Source organism: Acipenser ruthenus, chromosome 47, assembly GCF_902713425.1.
Source record: "Acipenser ruthenus chromosome 47, fAciRut3.2 maternal haplotype, whole genome shotgun sequence".
In the NCBI taxonomy this organism is placed as follows: Eukaryota; Metazoa; Chordata; class Actinopteri; order Acipenseriformes; family Acipenseridae; genus Acipenser; species Acipenser ruthenus.
The window spans coordinates 4,326,750-4,345,931 of record NC_081235.1 but is presented as its reverse complement, the minus strand read 5'-3'; the positions used below and the strand labels follow the sequence as shown (position 1 = coordinate 4,345,931).

The following is a 19,182-nucleotide window of genomic DNA, read 5'->3' as shown; positions in this document are numbered from 1 at the left end:
ATGGGCTGGCAAGGCTGTCATTGATTTAAGTGGAATGAGAAAGGCTGGTCAGTTCCGGCAGTTAGGATTCTCCAAGCAGCTCCCAGCCAGGTAAAGGCAATTTCAAAATGTAAGCGGTTACGACTCAGTAGTGGAGCGACAGTACCCAGCCCACTCCTAATGGTTTCAGACCCCATGACTAGCAAGGGGAGCTAGCCCCTTACTTCATGGTGCGGTCCTGTCCCAACATTTTCAAGAAACATCCATTCGATTCAAATTTCAGTGCAGGGTGGACTGTCCTGATCTATTAAAACTGACACAATGGGGACGCACCCGAAACAGGCCACAGCAAATACAATCTTGTATTCCTGTTCATACTGCATTTTCTTTTCTTTTTCAGAAAAAAAACAAGTGCTGTGTCTTTAAACTCCTTGCTGAGTGCTTTAGACTTCCAGCAGCATCCGACAGGGAGAAGTTAACTGGGAGGTTGCCGTGGAAACCAGCTCACCTCATCTCTGCCTGAGGTGGCCTCTGTCCAATCAAAAGCCCCCCTCTACAGTCACCTGACAGCTACCTTTCAGGAGGTCAACATTTTGCAGCAGCCTTGGAAACAACACAGTCTTGAGTCTAATGAGCTGCTGCAAGCAGATGGCATAACTGCTTGTTCAGCAACATTTTCTTTTAGATGAGGAGAGTGAAGTTTTGCAAGTCTAAATATTTAGCCCCTTCCCCAAAAGCAATGCTTTGATGCTGGTCTCTGCGTACTGTTCACACAACAGACACTTCTACACAAAACGTTACCCACTATTCTTAAGGAATCGACACAATAGAAGATGATAGGATACCATTTACATGACAAATGAATCAGCCATGCATATTCAAGGACAGGTCATACTGCTAATGTTTCCAAAGCGTTGTGCATGTCGAGTATAGTAATAGGAAACGTTTGGACTATGAAGACATGTTCATTAGATTAGAAGAGAGTGCCACGTTTCCCTAATGTACTTCTAGATGCATCTCGACTGTGTTTAACGTTATGGATGATAGCGGAGGTCACCTGTAATATCAGGTGTTGTGTCTACTCTGCATGAATAAGACATGTAAACCAAAGAAACTACAAAATGTAAGTCTACTGGAAGCCATAATAGCAGGACAGCATTTCATGTTCGATTCGGACATTTTTCAATTTGTCTTTTTTTCGTTCAGTATATGGAAAACTACAAAGCGGTGCGTAATTCAACAGGTTAACGTAACATTATTCAGCAGGTTTCAATTTGACTTTATGAAGCAACAGGAGTGAATTCTATCGGGTGATGCAAAACGTTTGGCCACAGCTGTAGTGTTCGTGTTAACCGTGGGCTGTGAAACCAGCCAATTGCAACTCAGCTGTTATAAAACCCAGCTGTACAACATTACACACACACTTCCCTATACAAACATGAAAAACACACAGACACACAAACACATCAAAATAAACTACAGCACACAGCAGTGGGGGTGGTTCACAGGTTTATTGAGCTCTGGAGTCTCATTACCTAACCCGACTGTACACTGCAGCTTCACAAACACACCGTATAGATCTATAGGGGGGTTGGTGGCTTTTGTATCTATAGGACCCACGAGTGAGTGAGGCGTGTGAGGTACTGTAGACAAAAACCCCGACCCCTCCACAATTACAGCAGCGAGCATATGTTATCATGGTTACATTAAGAATGAAATACTTCACTGCAGAAACCCTCTCCTTTGAAAGCACATAGGATAATAATAGCTACTCCATGACATCCCTGCATACAACAATGCACAGCCTTCCCTAGGGGCATCCTTCTCACATACTGTGGATGCTCTATGAACCCTGTGCCAAGTCACAACGAGAGCCAGTTGACATCTTTGAATAAATTACTGTGTTTCATCTCACAGGATATCTTTAACTTTATAAAGGCAAGTAAATCTCAAAAGCAGCATACATTAAAACTTGCACTTGAGGTATAGATCACTCAAAGTTACATTGAACAGCATCCAAGATGACTTCTGTTATTGTTTTGTGCAGCTATCATTTCTTTGGTTTTGTTTTGCATGAAAATGAGTTTGCATTCTGGTTCAGTTACAATTTGCATATTCAGTTTGCATTGCAATGACATGCTTACTCTTCGTTCATGCACATTTGCACAGAACGCTAATCCGGCAAACATTCTGAATGTCAAGCGATACCTGTTGACATCCCTTTCAAATCCATTTTGAATGCAAACATAATCCTGAATGAATGCATTTAGAATCTATAGAATTTTAACTTGGGGATGAAATGCAAATTCATTTCCTCAAAACGTTGGCAATGCTGCAGTTTGAGAGCCAGATGAAGAACACAGAGCCAAAGACACTTCCTTGGATAATTTATTCTTTTTATGTTATTAGTTATTGATTTTTTATATTAAAAAGTGATGCTATAGGTTTATAAACCAAAGGAATCCAATATCGTAAGTTTATCAATCAATATTAATCAAAACAATATTATCAGGGTAATATTGGTTGTAATTTAGGGCAGTCTGTTTTTCTATACTGCACACTAGTCTGCATATATAGAGATTTCTGTTTATTTAATTTGGTATCAAGCATCCTATATCAATCCTATATCTTTCCAACATGGCACTTAACATTCACTTATTAGTACATCACTTAGACATCTTTCTGAAAAAAAGAAAGAAAGAAACTTAATTGGGTTATAAAAGAAGCATATTTATTGAAAGAAAAAAACATTAGTGTTCAATACTGAATCAGCCTTCATTAAAATACACTCCTTTCCCCTCTGTTACCAAAAGCACAGGAAAATCACAAGCGTCTCACTGTGCAGCTAAGCAGCCCACAAGGACAGATTCTTACAGCTGTGATAGAGCTACAAACATTCAACACCGCAAATAAGCAAACATGATCACTTATTTTCAGAGTTTTGTTTTACGTTTTAAATAAGGGGGAGGGAGGGGGAATGTAAATGTTGTCAACATGTGTCAATAGCAGGGTTTCCTGTCACAATTACCATATCTGTCCACCAGGTGGCATGTGTTTATTATGAATAATGTCCTTCTGAATATCTCACAACAACAAATCGCCAAACAGAAACTTCAGGAGCATTTACTTGTTTTGTTATTTTTAGGGGAAGACATTATAACCTAAAGAGCCACCTGATGCTTTAGACTAGTCCTTCAAGGGGAAAGGATTAATTCAAATAGGAGGCACCTGTTATTCCTAAAGTTTACAGATCTTCCCAAACTGAATTAATTGATACTGCAAAAAAAAAACCAAAAATAAACAAAAAACACAATATTAATTTAAAACAAAAATAAATAAAGATGGGCAATTGAATTTGCTTCTTTTTGTTTTTTACATTACATTTGAATGAATACATGTTGAATAATTGTACAGTTAAATAAAAATAAAAAAAACACTAATTTGCAAGGTCACAGCTTGTATCTATTACTGCACATGTAAACAAGGAGTTAACAGGCCTCTGTTGTTGCCCCTAGCAACATACATAACAGGAAGTCTCCAACATGCCGAATTGTTCATTAATATTCTACATTGTCTGTCTGTTTAAGGCCCTATTCATTTCCTCAAAATATTTGAAAAAAAAACAAAAAAAACCCCACACAACCACATTTATAAAGCTAATCTAAGATTATAGTAAATATGTACTGTATTATATTTAGGATATGTTATATTTAATTTACACCCTCAATATTAAAAGGGAATAAAAGTATGAAATGTGAGGGAGATTGGTTTGTTTTTTGTTATCTTTCAAATTTCAATTCTTTTTAGCAATTCACAATTTGGCCTTTGTACCGCTTGACCGAACCATGAAATGTGTCTCAACTTTCTGTTGGGTACAGCATGCTCTTCATCTTTCTAGCCAATTAACCACCTCATCAAGGGCGATCTTTACACGAGTCGGAACAGAGCGAAAGTCTTGAACGAAGTACATCCTGGCCAAAGAAACCACAGCGTTGCCCGTCTAGCTATACTTCCTTTACCCAAAGCAAAAATTAAACCTTAATCCTTCAACTGCTTTAAGACTTGCAGCCTTTCCACAGACAGTTCCTCAAAGTGCATCCGTTCCTTCAGCTCCAACCCTCCGTGTACTCCACCTCCCCACCTCATCTGAAGCGCATGCATTATGTGTGTATAGATTAGGCTAATGTAAGCGTCAATAACAAATACACAAGACACAAGCCTGCTACACACTACAGCATTACTCCAGAAGTAACAAATAAGGGGCAGGGACACGTTACAAATGTGGAGATCACTTTTTTTTTTTTTTTTTTTTTTTACTTTTACGATATTTTTGTGTAAATATTTTACATTCAGGAGAGCTTGATCGGAATAATCAAAGAACTGGTTTGTGCACTACTAGTAGATATTATATATATTATATTGTGGGATAGTAAATATAATGCAATTAATTAACCAGTGATTGCATTAAGATGTTATCACACATAACAGGTTAATATAGTTAATCTTCAAGGGGCAGTTGGATCACAGACTTCCCACCCCATATCATTAGCAGTGTGCCTGCATATTCATGCATTACAGTAACTGCAGTTACACAATATTTTTTTTTACTATTTTGGTGAGAGTTCAGGGATCAACAGGTGTTTTGTATAAAAGTGCAGGAATGCCATCGACAGGATCACACCATAAAACCAGGAACGACACTACAGAGCTCGCTCTGGTAAAAGGTACAAGACTGGTCCACTAAGACTACTAATACAGGAAGTCCTATAAAAGCACATGGCTGGGTTGTGGATTCTCCGGCAACAGCTTTTATGCGTCCAAGTGAATGCTTTCCAAGGGTAGTGAAGAAACCCAACCCACAGGGACTCCAATCTGCAAAAGCATCAGCCAGTTACTCTAGTGGGGAAGCAAGGGTGCAGTGAATAAAAAAAATAAAACTGAATATCAAAAAGGGTCTCCTGCATGGGGGAACCTTCCAAAACAAGGAGCTCAAACACAGGCAACATCCTGGGGGACAGGGAGTGCGGAGTTTCAAGGGATTGGTCCTTTAAAAAAAAAAAAAAAAAAAATCTTTTTAAACCATGTCAACTTTTTTTTTTTTCTTTTGACATCAAATAGATAGAAAAGTGATTTTGAAGTTACTTCTAATTTTTATTTCTGATCCCAGGTAAAATGTTTCAAAGATATTCTACACAACTTAAAAGGAACACAGCCTTAGGAAAAATCAGTTCAAACCGTCACAGAATTAGCTGCAGTCATGTCTGCTGCGGAGTTTGGGACTGATCCGCGAGGCAGGAAAATGCAACTCTAAAAGAAAAAACACCCCAATAACACCCTGTGAAAAAGAAAGGATACTTCTGCTCATGTCAGATGCAGGTAATTTCTTAAGATGGCCCAGTGTGGTTTCTCAAAACACAAGAGTGACTTGGTGTGCGGGAGTGACGCTGTTAAACATGGCAGTGCTGCATGCAGTACTCCGACAGCTGACCGCGGGAGTGTGGAAAAGCTTGAAAGGGCTGGTTGTGTTTCACTGGTGGCTGTAGCTGTTTGATTAAAGGGGGAGTGAGGGGTGGGGTTATGGGGGTTTGTTGGGTAAAGGTTCGTGCTGGATTCAGGGGCGCTCAGAACTCCACTTTGCATGCTGGGAAGGTCTCGTCCTGCATGGCCACCGTGCTGTTGCTGCCCAGCACAGTGACGGCCAGCTCACGCTGCCGCTCATGGGTCTGCTGGTACCACTCGTGCATCACCAGAGAGTCAAAGGTCGGGATCAAGGTCACCTATAAAAAGAAGAAGAAAGGAGACCATGAACCAAGCAGGCAAAAACATGAACGGACCATGCACTTCCGTTTTAAGAGCAAAATACAATTAGCCTTTGGTATCTGGTTTTACATTAGCACAACATCCACAAAAATGTCTAAGCAGTTTACTCAATTATCCAGCCACAATGCTATCAAGAATCATTATTTTCTGACCAAATATCCCTGCCACAAAACGTGTGTGCAGCCCAAAAGGGGTACAAGCTGCACAGAATGTAAACTAGGTACTAGGTGTTTATTCTCGCTGTGTCATGGCAGGATAAAAAGGTTAGTTCTGCGAGGCTGCTGCTTTAATGAGCGAGGCAGTGCTGCCCTGACCTGCATGTTGCTGTCCCACAGAGCCTTGCCGTCCAGCAGTGCGTCCAGCAGGGGCCTCATGACGCTCTCCTTGAGGGGCTCGTCGCCGCTGATCACGTAGCAGGAGGAGCGTAGCCGGCGGAAGAACTCCACGTTGACGGAGGGGGCGCCGCGGCCCGAGGGCAGGTACGCCAGGTCCAGGTACACAGGGGTGCCGGCCGGGGGGGTCCTACTGCCCACAGAGCCTGGAAACAACCAGCAGCCAGTCAGATACCACAAAAAGGGACACTCTCTCTCTCGCATGCACACACACGTTACTGACTCACACAAAGAAGTTAGGCACATACCAGAAATAGACCTTAGGTCACACACACACACACAGAGGAAACTAATCTCATGAGGGGTTATCTATATAGAACATACGGTATATGGGGCTGGGGGAAGTTACCGCTCAATTGTGATCAGGCATGTCGTGTAACAAAATCATTATACTCTGGTTTTAAAAGATGTAAATTCTCTAGTTTTGCAAACTAAGAAAAAGGGCAAGAAAATACTCAAAGTAGTAAAACAAACACACTTGCCTGCAGTGGAGGGCCTGGCGGGCGTGTTTTTGGTGTTTCTGGGTGCAGCGGGGCCGCTCGGAGCCCCTTTTGTTTTAGTGTTCTGGGGCGCAGCGCCTGCAGAGCTCGGCCTCCCCGTGCTCAGCTGCTTCTTCACCTTGGTCGCATCCCGTTTGCCGTTCTTCGCCTGCTGCTCGGCTTCGGGGTTCACCATACAGGTGCCGGGCTGGGGGGGCAGGGGAGGGAGGTCCTTCATGGGGGCTGGAGGGGGGTCCCGGGATGACAGGGCCCGATGGGAGGAGCGCGACAGGGGGCGGTCCTGGGCAGGGAAGCTCTCGGAATCATCGTCCGAATCCAAGCCCCCGTCTGCAGTGATAGAGGGGCAGTCTTCAGTACCGGGAGGCACGTCCGAGTCGGACTGGGTGGGTAGAGACTCGCTGGCGGAAGTGGGCGGTGTCTCGCAGCCCTGGGGAGCTTTGCGATTGGCGCAGGACCGCCGCTCGGTTAGAGGCTTGGCCAGTTCCTGGGAAAGGTCACTATCGTCAGAGAGCTCCCGAGGACTGGGGTTGACTAGGGCAGGGGAGAGCTGGTGTTCAAGGGATTTGGGGTGCTTGAACTCACAGGGGGAGACCAGGCAGAGGTCAACGTCATGAGGAGGGAGCTCGGACAGAGGCAGGACACCATGGGGTGGAGGGATGCGCCCTTCCAAACCATCCCCGGGAGGACGGACATTGTGGGACGTCCTCAGAGGCAGCGTCATTCCCACCTTGGCTTCTGGGTCCACAGAGTAGTGGCCGTTAGAGTAGGGTCGGTCGCTCATCTCCTCTTGGGGAGACTCACTCACCGGCGGCAGTACCTGCTCAAATGACACCGACAAAGACTCGTCCACTTCCGTGGAATGGGGGGAACCCACTTCGGCTGGGAAGGAGGAGGTGGTGATGGTGGAGGAGACATCAGGCATCATGTCCCTGAAGGGGCTAAGGGATAGGAAGCTGGATTGGTTGTACTGGGAGGAAGAAGAGTTTTCCATGCCAGACCTGGGGCAGCCGGACTCAGAATTCCTGCAAGAACCCAAAAGCTTTGCATCATCAAAGACCAGGCTGGAGATCTTACCTCCTAAACTGCTTTCCTCTCCAGAGCCCAGGGCATCCTCTACTGGGGACTGGTTGAAAGGCGTATGACCAGCACTGGCAGGACCTGAATCTGGAGGAGATACCATCTCCAGGGTCTTCTCATCCGAACTGGCACATGGGTCCTCCTGGCCATTCTTTAGAAATCCATCCTTCAAGCCTCCCTCTAGTAGCATGTACTCTGTAGGGGTCAGGTCGAAGTTCACACTACGGTCACTCTTCGGGGTCTTTGCTAGTGGAGAAGGGGGGCCCAGGCTTTTGATGGGGTTGGGGATGGCCTCCATATTGCGGAACTTCTCTGGGCTTTCAAACTCTTCCTCTCCTGCCGTTTCTCCTTCGTTTTGGTGATTAGTTCCTTTGTCCTCGGGTGACCAATCGTGCTGGCTTTCTGTCCCGGTGATCCCTTCATCTGTCGACTCTCCCTTGGCTTTATTTCCAGCATCTCCACCCTGCTCCCTTTTGCTCTCCTCTTTAAGCTTCTCAAACTCTGCGGTCATGTCCTCAGGAGTGGACATCTTGGAACGTTCTGAATCATCTTCTGAAGGGCCAGCTGCTGATTGGCTCTTGGGATCAGACTCCTTCTTAAGGGTCTTTGGTTTTGCACCTTTGGCCAGAGGTGTAGCTTTCCCTGTCACTCCATCCTTCTTCAGTGTACCCGCTTTACCAGGTAGCTTCTTAGGGTCTGCTGCGGCAGCTGTACCACCCATGGATTTCCTGACCTCTTTGGCTGGCTGCTTGGTCACTTTTTTCTCCTCTGCTGTCACATCCTTTTTGACTTCCTTCTTGGGTTCCACCTTGAGGTCTTTCTTCAGTTTTGTGCTGAAGTCCTTCTTCACTAGTTCTTTCTTCCCCTCCTTTTTCTCCCCATTGTCATCTTTCTTAGCAGGGACTTTCTCTTCCTTTTTCTTGACCTCCCTTTTATCATCTTTTGAGGGATCCTTTTTGGCTGCTGGCTTCTCCTTTGTAGACTTTGGCTTCATGTCAGCTTTTAGTTTGTCATCCCCTTCCTTCCCGACTGCCCCCTCTTTTGGCAAGTCGCTTGATGCAGTTTTGCCTTTTTCCTTACCTTTTGTCTCTGGTTTCTTCTGAACCAATTTATCCTTCAGTGTACTGCTACCAGATCTTGAATCTCTCTGACCAGACTTAAGACTCTCTCTGCTCTCCGTCCTCTTGGGTTGTTTGTCAGATTTGGGGGCATCCAGATCTTTCTGGCTCACCACTGGGTGCTTGAGACACTCCAGGTGCTTCATCTTTTCTAGGCCTTCCAAGATCTTGCCTTGAGGTGTGCAGCCGGGGAAGAGAACACGGATGATCTTCTCCAAAGGATTAGCAGGGTGCCAGATCAAAAGAGCACAGATGGAAGCCAGACACTCTGAGTCTTTGGGGGAACCGTTGCCAGGCCAGTTCTGCATCAAGGCTTCTAGTTCCTTGCTGCCCTTAACAGGATTGAGAACGTACATCTCCAGGCGGCCCACCCCCATCTTCTGGAAAAGGATGACTGGCTCCACCACTGCAGCGTTGGTCCGACAGAGAGGTTCTGGACGAATACCCAACCTGTCCAGGTGCTGTAAGGTCAGTGCCACTTGATCGCAGCTCCTCAGCACTTTTGGATTGCTCTCTATGGTCTTGAGCCTCTCGGGGGCATTGAGAAACACCACCCCCAGCTCAGGGGAGATCAGATTCTTCAGCCAGTCCTCGTTGCTCTGGGATCCTGCAGACTGATCTTCCTCCACCTCTGCAGTCTTCCTCTGCAGAAAGCTGTTGATCCCAGGCAGGTTGTCAATGCCGATGTGGGTCAGTAGTACGGCATCTATCCTGTCTAAATGACGCACCAGTTTCCAGAAGCAGGACCTGGGATCCGAGCCCCCGTTGACCAGGACATTGAATCCGTTAACCGCGAAAAAGGCAGAGTCCCCCCTCCCGCCTGGGAAGATGTAGCAGCATGGCCTGGAAAGCTTCAGGAAGCCCACTGTGTTGGGCTGCTCCAAGAGCTCGAAGGGAGAGCGGGGTTCGAGGGACTCCGAGAGGTATTCTGTGAACTCCTGCAGCCCCTCCATCTCGGGGAGGATGGCAGGGGGGTTGGATTTGATCTCGATGAAGTCTTGGAGGTTGTGTTTCTCCAGCACGGAGTTATTCCAGTCCCCACAGTCGGGACAAGCCAAGGTGAGACTGGCTTTGTGTGTGGGGTCGGCTGAGCTCAGCAACTCGCCAATCTGAGGGGGACAGAAACAAAACCAGGTCAGGAACACAAACCCACACCACAACTGTAAATTGTAAATTCGAGCCAACAGAAAATGTTGATGACAGTGACGTAGATTGACAGTTACTACAGATCAGAACATGTTCTCAAGACACACCGCCAGCTTAAATGGCTTCAAAATGCAGGCATGGAAATAAGAGTTTCACCCCTTCCAGGTTTTGCTGCTTGATTAGCCATAATGTATTGGTAAAGCTCAGATGTGCCTTATTAAACTCAAAGTAAAACCAGTAATGGATCAAACTGCTATGCAATGGGAGTCTTATTTCCAGCCCTGCATTGTACCGTTTCCAACACATTTCAATAGTTATACTGTATCAATATTAAAAGCATGGGCTGATACTGACCTCTTTGTCTGCGAAGATCTGAATGAAATCCTGGAGTGAAAAGCAGCCTGTTTGCAACACGAGGTCCCCAGTGTCCTCCACACACTGACCCGCAAGAACCAGCAGCTTGTGTCGTGAAACATCAGAGATCAGTCTCCGGACCTGCAGGGAAACAGCTGTCTTATTTATTCACCTACAGCAGGGCTGTGCAACCGACAGCTCTTTAGCCATGTGTCGCTTATTGAGCTCCACAGTATGGCTCTCTTCATTTAGAGGTGCAGACTGGATGACGAGCAGAAAATGGACACGGGGCCTCACCTCTGAGCACACAAAGTCATCCGAAGGGTTAACGATGACCTGTGTCTCAAGCACATCCCCGCTGTGGTGGAGGGTCCTCTGTCCTGAAAAAGAAAGGGAGACAAGGGAACGGATCAGCACGAACAATACTGTGGTCTGCACAGAGTGAGCAAAGAATCAAATACTGGCTTCTGCAAAAACATTCCAATCAAGTGACTGATTCTAAATCTGACCACGGAATCCGACTTCATATCTATAATTTATACTGACTCAGGGCTTGAATATCTGCTGGCTTCCTCGCCGAAATTGATATAGAGCGTTCCTGTAATGACCCAAACAACGTATTTGTGAATTGGTCCAGTACAAATCATTCTGTACAGAGAGAAAGGGAATGCTACGGCTTTCAGGAGAAACAGCAAAGGGAGACAAGAGTCAGGTACCCGAGCAGCGGTGCGTATCCAGTGAAGAACAGCGAGCCAGCGCAGCATGAACACACAACACCACGCCTTAGTAACAAGAGAGAGGGAGAGGGAGAGCTTTGATTTGAAAGCTTAGAGCTTACAGTAATACAAAGCTACAAGGTTAAAATGACAGCTGGTTAAAAAATATAAATAAATAATTTTTCCCCCCCGTGACAACCCCATCACAGCATACAGCTCTACTTGTTTATGAGCCTGTTTGAATGTGTCACGTTTACAGTAACATTGCTTGAATATGACATTTGCAACCTCCCATTTACAAAGCAGCAGCATTCACATTCAGCTCAGAATGACAATGTCTCAAGCTAGAGGGCCCCAGTGAGCCCAAGAGAGCTAGAGGGGCTGAGAATCCCTCCCCTCCAATACCTCAAATCACACCAAAACAGAAACTGCAACACTGACGAAGATTGTCAAATCAGATCTTCACCTCACTTGGTTTCTTGACCTACTACTTCATGTTAAAGTGATATTGAGAACTATAGCAAGACACAGGTTTAAAACCTCTGCCCTCAGGATAAACACACTTAAAAACCTCTGCCTGGATCTCACAGCCTGGCACTACAGTAGCTGAAATCTATCGCTTGCATTAACGAGCACTGGGGAAGTCTCATCCCCTTTCTCAACACACAGAGAATTAGCATCCTGCATTATTTAATAAACCTTTTACCAACCTCAGATCGGTCACAGCAGTGCACAGGCTTCTCCGCTCCCTGGCAAAGACGAAGAGCTTACTGAGAGAGCGTCAACGGGTGCGCAGCGCTTGAGAACAGCAGCATCTTACTGGATTACAGCCCTGTTAAGAAGGGAGCTGCACACAGTGTGGTAGAAGCAGATGGCTCGGGTACTGGATTACCTGACAAGCCCAGGAGGCGCCGTGTTGCTGCGATACATCATGCTCCAGAGTGGAGGAAGAACCAATCAATCAGCTCCCCGCAAGCAACGGCAAGACTATATGAACCCCTTCACCTCTGGAACCAATTTTCAATGCCTCCAGCGTGCCCCTGTGCCACACTGGTATCTTTTAAACCCCTGTGACCGATACACTCCGCTGTGACTCTGTACAAAACTTAGTGCGGAAGACACAAGGTGCTTGAAGACAGTCCCTAGGCCAGGATCAAAGGTAGGGAGCAGAGCAGCTCAGTCATTTAGTGTGGCCCAGTGGTTAGAGCAGAGGAGAGCCAGGCATACAGTGTGACTTCGTGGACAGTGCTGAGGACTGGGAGGGAAGCAGTATGGTCTAGTGATTAAAGGCAATAGACCTGAAGGCAGTGCGGTCTAGCGGTTTAGAGCAGGAGGCAGAGAGGGGAGTCTTTAAATTCCAACACAGGTTAATTATTTAGCTATCAGAGCCTCCTTAAATTAGTGGGTTTCAATGGTTTCCCAATCTACTCAATTGTTTTGCTTGCAGGATAGGCGCTAGAGAAAGTTAACCATTTAATCCCCAAACGTATGACCCAAGTTGTCCGTTCCCAGCCACAACAGGAGGTCACCAATCTGCAAGCAAACTGCGCCTGCCTTCTCCATAGTCACTGTGGATTTAAAAGGGAGCGCAGTACAGGACACAGACGATTCCTGATGCAGAGGGAAACTCTGGAAATGAAGGACTCCCAAGGGAAAGGGGGTTAAGAAAAGCAAATAAAAAAGGCAGCACACTGCTCCATGTTTACACATCCAAAACGCTGGCTTCACCGTTCCAATCAGGAACCTTTGAACTTCTGTTTCCTGAAGCTATGTGTTTGGGGGTGGAAGTAATAAGAGCGACACAGCTGTGTAGGAAATAGTGAATCTGGAAAGCAAACAAGAACTTAAGAACGAGGGATTTAGTTCCACAATTTGGGGAAACATCATCGTTAATATTTTTTGTATTTCTTTAAAATTGGCCCACAGATCTTACTCAAGCCCATAACCCTTCTCACTGCAGACCAGCAGTTTATTTATTTCTCCAACGCTGAGCTCCTCCTCCTGCCAACCACTTTCCACACTGCAGCCACAGAAACCACAATACAGTTCAGACAAGCGCACGGTGTTCCTTTTTATCAATGTTAAACTGACTGACAGATAAACTGTTTCCTAAACAAATTCAGACCCACCTGTTCAGGATGCAATCTCCGTAAACTGTAGCACTTTTTGTTAAGCTCCTCCCAAAGATTTGAATCTGAATCAGCAACTCCCCCCCCCCCCCCCATTTAATTTTCAGTCAAGGTTACCGTAGTCAGCCTTGACAGAGGGGGAGGCAGCTCAACACAACTTCCTTCCTCTGTAGGCCTGAGGCCTGCTGATTAAGCTGGTTGCCATAACAATCGGGCCTACAGATACTGCCCTGAAACCAAATTGGTATACCTAAAACATGCACCGTCTATAAGCTTCTCTTAAAATCCCTTTCAACTGAGTCGGACCGGATTAAAAAGCTTTAGTTGTAGGGTTGAAAGGTATAGGCTTGTTATACCATATAAATGTATTAAACAACTTGTTTTCCAAAACCATTTTACATTCAAAACTTGAGAGAGATGATTTCCTTTTTCAGAGAAAATGACATTAATAAAGAAATCACTAAATCACAGTAACTGCATTAGGTGGCTACTCGTAGCTGCAATACTTATTATAATTAGGGCTTCTGATTTTCGGTTTTAACTGATAAAATACCCCCCCGATACAAAAAAAAAAATGAAATCTGTGAATAGCCAATAAACACCGGAAAAACTGTGGAAATGGTTAATCAATTCACGCTGACTTTACCCTTTTCCCATTAATAGATAATAGACAAAAATAAACACATTTCCCAGTGCTGCTGGGCAGTGTCCCACCTTCCTGACTTGTATCTATCATTGATTCGTTCTGAATACTTTAAACCTGTCCCAACTACTGAGTGAATGAACATTACTACATTTCTATTGGAGACTCTGCTTGCAAGACTTAAAACAAGATTACAATTAGGAAAGGAGGCTTGTTCGCAGGATTTAAAGCTGTATTACAGTTAAGACACAGCGGATTGAAAACAGAATTGTGGCAAAATGTAAAAAAAAATGCCTACACACAAAAACCCCAGAAGAATGTGCCTGTGGCCATAAGGACTTCGTTGTGGAAGACAGCAAAGGAAAGAAGGTACAACTTAAGTGTGCAAGTACTGTCGAGTTACTACTATACATATTTTGACAGAAAAAAACCCCAGCATTTTGGAAAGTAACCGAGAACACTAATTTCATACAGTATATGTATGAAGGGAGCTTCATTTACTGTGCATGTACTGAAATGAGTTGTATTTGCCTGATTACTTTGTTGCTACGTTGTAGGCATATTGATCAAATTCAAGTGTAAGGGCCTTATCCATGCAGTCCTATGTATTCTAGTACCAGGCTGTAATAAACCAGCACACTAATTGAGAACTCTGCGTATGTTTTGTGGGGGCTGGCGGCAGGCTGGATTTCTAGCTTTAGTTTATTGCTGACACAAAATCTGCATGACATTTTAAACTAGAAGCGCTGCCTCATCAGAAACTTTCAAAATGCTGCCACACATCAGTGACTTTGAACCCAACATGCGGAAAAAATAACTGCAAATTCAAAAACCACGAGCTGCAGTTCCACTCAGACGTGATGTTTCACATACAGTCGACAAGGTTAAATATCTCAATACATTTCTCCATTGAGTCTCATTGTAAATACACTGGTATGTGTGATGCAGTAATACTGTACTGCTTCCATTGGTTCACATTCTGTAGGGAGTATCATACTGTATACCCCTGAGCCCGTCACATCCTGTGCAGTCTGTTCTGGGTACCTCTCCATTTCACGGGGGGGGGGGGGGGGGGGGTGACTCTCTAAAGAATCTTTTCATATTCCTTTGATCCGATGGAATTCCTCGGATAACCAACCTTTCCCAAGAACAATCCACGTTTGGAATTGCATCCTCATAAGCACGTCTATTAAAAATGGGGGTTGGGAGCAATGTAGGATTTCATATTGAATTCCAGTCATCTGGGCTTTGGTGAATAAACTATGCATCACACAAAGCTACACTTGGTACAGTAAAAGTGGACAGAGCAGTTGCATGGTTTCTTATCTTTCATAGATATTTCATAAGAGGGTAGCCTTTCTCTTCTTGTCCATTCCTCTGTGTCTCCCCATCAGCACAGACATTTTTAATCTCTTACACAAACTGCCCGACTCCAGGAGTCGCTTGCCAGCACCTGCTGGATTAGAAATGACAATTCTGTTTAATAACCCTGAAGGATTTTCCTGCTGTAGCCAATGGTTCTTCAGGACAACATCAAAACATCTCCTTAGTCCAGGAGCCACCTCCTGCCACAGGCTTCCAACCCCTTCCTGACTCGCTGCCCACAGCACCTTGCTCGCACAGATGCAGTTTCAATTTGGATATGCTCAATAACTTGACCTTCATAATGTCCTCACCGAGTTTTATTACAATTGGATAAGTGGTTCACTAGACATGATTGTAAAATGTTTAGGAGATGAAAATCTCTAACATGTGAAATGTGTCATGGAAGGACTCCAATAAAATAAAACTGTGTTGCTGTGCAGATTTGGCACAGCTGGGGAGTTGATTGTCAATCTTGTGTGTGCCTCTTGTCCAAGCACTTCCACTAGTGACAAGATTGCAGTAACCTCGAGACTACTGACAAGATTTTAAAGAAAGTTATCCTTTGGAGTGAAACAATATAAAACCCAAATGAATGACATGAGAAATCAGGCTGCTGTCACTTTAACAATGATCTGAGACTCAGCAGCAGAGACAGCTGGGCCAGCTGGACTGCGAGATTTCCAGCAGGCCCAGAGAAACCCGAGCCCCGTCGCTCCCACTCGGGAAGCGGCTGGATCCAGGCTCTCGAGTCCCCCCCCCCGCGATACATTTCATCACTGCAAGGATGCCGGAGGCACGGCACAGACTGTCGGGCTCACAGACAAAGAGACTACTGTCACATTCCAGGAGAGCCCAGCCGGCCGCAGCCGCTCAGACAGCCCTGCAGGAGCAATCCTCTCCACGCAGGGGTTAATCCAGGCACAGGAAGCCAGGGATGTGCCGACAGCAGCCTGGGCAACAGCTGGACAACCAGGAATAGAGAGGGGCAGCTTTGCGGCTGCAGCTGAGGGACATTGATGAAGGTCTGAGATGGGGCGACACGGGCCGTGACAACACGCCAATCTTACTCCGGATAAGGCTGAGGCATTGTGACCTAGAGGTGGGAGGCAGGGAGTGAGGGTTTGAACTGAAGGACTGGGTTGGAAGCAGTGTAGCCTCTGGGTAAAAGCTGATGGAGGGAAGCAACGTGGCTTAGAAATGAGTTCAGAATGAGAGGCAGGAGGTATTGGCAAGTGGTTACAGCCAAGGAATCCACAGGTCGACAGGCTCATGGTTCTCTTTGGATCAAAGTGCTGTGTTCACTCAAAAGGAGGCCAACCTTGCATAAATATCTTCAAATAATAAACTAATATTAGCAGTTGAGTTTATCTGGTTTCACTCCTGCCAAGAATCGCAGCTCTGCAGATTCAACAGAGTCCCCATTGTGGGCGTCGGCAGACAGACGGCATCGCCGCACAATCCGTTCCAGGCTGTTTTCATTCTTTTACAGGCTCTGTCAACGCAGCTGAACAGGGACCTGAAGAAGGGCTCCGTTGTTAACAGGCAGTCAGAAGCAAAACAGGCTATTTCTATTTCCCTTGAAGAAAAGACCCTTTTTAAAATATTTTCTTATAAAACAGCTGGAGCCCAAGGCTAGTGCTGAACCAGAAAACTCTGCTCAGATATCCCGAAACCCGGAGACCGTTGTAAACGCCCCAGTTCCGTCCCAGGACTGCTGTTTTAATCCGGGTACGAATTAAGATTTCATTTAAAGATCTGTTCTTCCAGACGGATCTTTTTGCGGACTGCGTAACAATCCATTTTATTGTGGTAGATAGTCAATCATTAACTTCCTTGCAGGAAAGTAAACCACAGTTCACCATTACTCCCCTGGTATCAATGCCAAACCGATAACCGATAAGCTGTGGTTGAAACCAAGCTGCCTGCAACAAGGTTTCACATATAAAACGCATCAAAGTCCGAAATAAATAAAACGCAGCATTGTGCTCTACGAAAGTGCAAATTTTAATTTGTTAGGGTACAGGGTTTAAATATAAACACCACATTACAAGCATCAACACATTGTTCTATCATAATTGGACTGGAAGCGGTTTCTATAACAAATAGAAGGTGTCAGATCAGTATTGTAATGACAAATGATATCGCCACGGGAACATTCATACAGTGTCCATACAATCTGCTGGCGATGATGACCCACTATGAACACAGTGCCCATTAACAACAAGACTTATCACTTGCTATCACACGGTTAGCCCTGGGGCATCATCTAATGGCTTTCTGAATGATCCCAGTGTTTTAGTTGCTACAACAACCTCATCAGTAAGCAGTAAACTATTCATTGCATCTCCTACTCCTCTTACCTCCTCTATAACTTTCCCTCAGCCCAGGGACAGTGTGTGGTCTGGCGAAGTGGATAGAGCTCAGGAACTAGGAGCATTTTCAGAATACATGTTCAGGGATGGAAATCAGACTCCCATTGCATAGCAGTTTGATCCATTCCTGGTTTTACTATGAGTTTATTAAGACATTTGAGCGTTTTACTGTACAAACACACTGGGGCTAATCAAGCTTGTAGTAACACCTGGAATGGATGAAACTGCAATGCAACCGGAGTCTTAACTCCATCCCTGCTGTTCAGAGCATGAGACTGCCTTCGGAGGAGTTCAGAGACTGCCTTCGGAGGAGTTCAGAGACTGCCTTCGGAGGAGTTCAGAGACTGCCTTCGGAGGAGTTCAGAGACTGCTCAGTTCTTTCATCATAGCCCCTCTGCCATGTTAATGGAGCGTCCCTGGAGTAAAGTCCTACAGCACACCAGACTGCAGCGACTCAATACAACTCTCCCTTAAACCTGACATCCAATACCCAACAGCACAAAAAAATAAAATCAATGTCGAGTAACATGACACGGCCACAGATAATGAAATATAGTTACCAATTTGCTCAGCCAATCCTCCAGTGCAAATCTGACTATTCATCACAGAAATATGTAGTACATGCATTCATTTCAAGCCAGTTTGCATGCACATGCATCCATTTCGAACACAAAAAGTAATCTGGAACTTAAAGACTTCTGTCTTGGGATAATGATCTGCGAGTGGTGTGACTTGCAGTGTTTGGAATACTCCCTTTCAGCTCAGTCTGAGATTGGACACTGTGTTAAACCCTTTGGTAAGAACTTGTTTGGGACGCCAAGATCCTTGAAGCTGTAATCACATAAAAAACAATTGAAATACCACCGCTGTTTTTAAATATTACATTGTGCTGGACCAATGCCAGTGGCATCACATGTTTGAGGCAAAAATATAACAGACTACCTGTATACACCAGTGAAGCAAGGCATTACTCGCAAAATGGATTTGTAATGGGTTTAATACAATGCACTGAAGGGATCCAAATTAGACCCAACCTCTAAACTTAGAGGCACATCGGATTGAATGTATAATATAGTGCATGTTTGTGCCTGCGTCTCTCTCGGCTATGCTGCAGTCAGCAGCTCAGGGACAGGAGCTGGCAGGCTGGCTAGCGAGTCCCAGCTGCTTGTTTACTCAGTCGCTCAGCTCCTCTCCTCTCCTCTCCTCTCAGCTCTGTTATTTTTTTTCCTCCATGTGCTCCAGTCCTGGGGGACCCTCAAGGCAGCCAGCGCTATCAAAGTGACAAGAGAGAGGGCAAAAACAGGACTGTACCTTTCAGAGCGTCATACACGATTCAAATCACTTTCCAAAAGTAACACTGCACATTGTGTGTGGATACACACACGCACACACGTTTGTTGCATACAGTATTCCTTCAAATTTAAGACACTCTTTTGTTTTACAATCTTTTGCTTCTCAAATAGCCTGCGTCTAAACTTCGAGTACAGTACAGTATTAAAAATCGCCAAAGAATAGACGTCACTGCCCGAGTACACAAACAGAAATGTGACACTGCTAGGGGCTCCCGAGTG

The 19,182-nt window shown here is 45.2% G+C and overlaps 1 protein-coding gene across 1 annotated transcript in view; it reads right to left on the bottom strand.

The window, feature by feature from the left end:
- Positions 1 to 2,688: 2,688 nt before the first annotated feature.
- Positions 2,689 to 19,182, bottom strand: part of LOC117401451 (microtubule-associated protein 1B-like) — a 28,133-nt gene continuing 11,639 nt past the window's right edge. The window contains exons 3-7 of the mRNA XM_034002172.3: positions 10,684 to 10,766; positions 10,387 to 10,527; positions 6,674 to 9,995; positions 6,114 to 6,337; positions 2,689 to 5,756 (exon numbers count right to left, since the gene is read on the bottom strand). Of these exons, the coding sequence (XP_033858063.3) occupies positions 5,601 to 5,756; positions 6,114 to 6,337; positions 6,674 to 9,995; positions 10,387 to 10,527; positions 10,684 to 10,766 (3,926 nt within the window). The 3' untranslated portion in view covers positions 2,689 to 5,600. The remainder of the gene's footprint in view (positions 5,757 to 6,113; positions 6,338 to 6,673; positions 9,996 to 10,386; positions 10,528 to 10,683; positions 10,767 to 19,182) is intronic.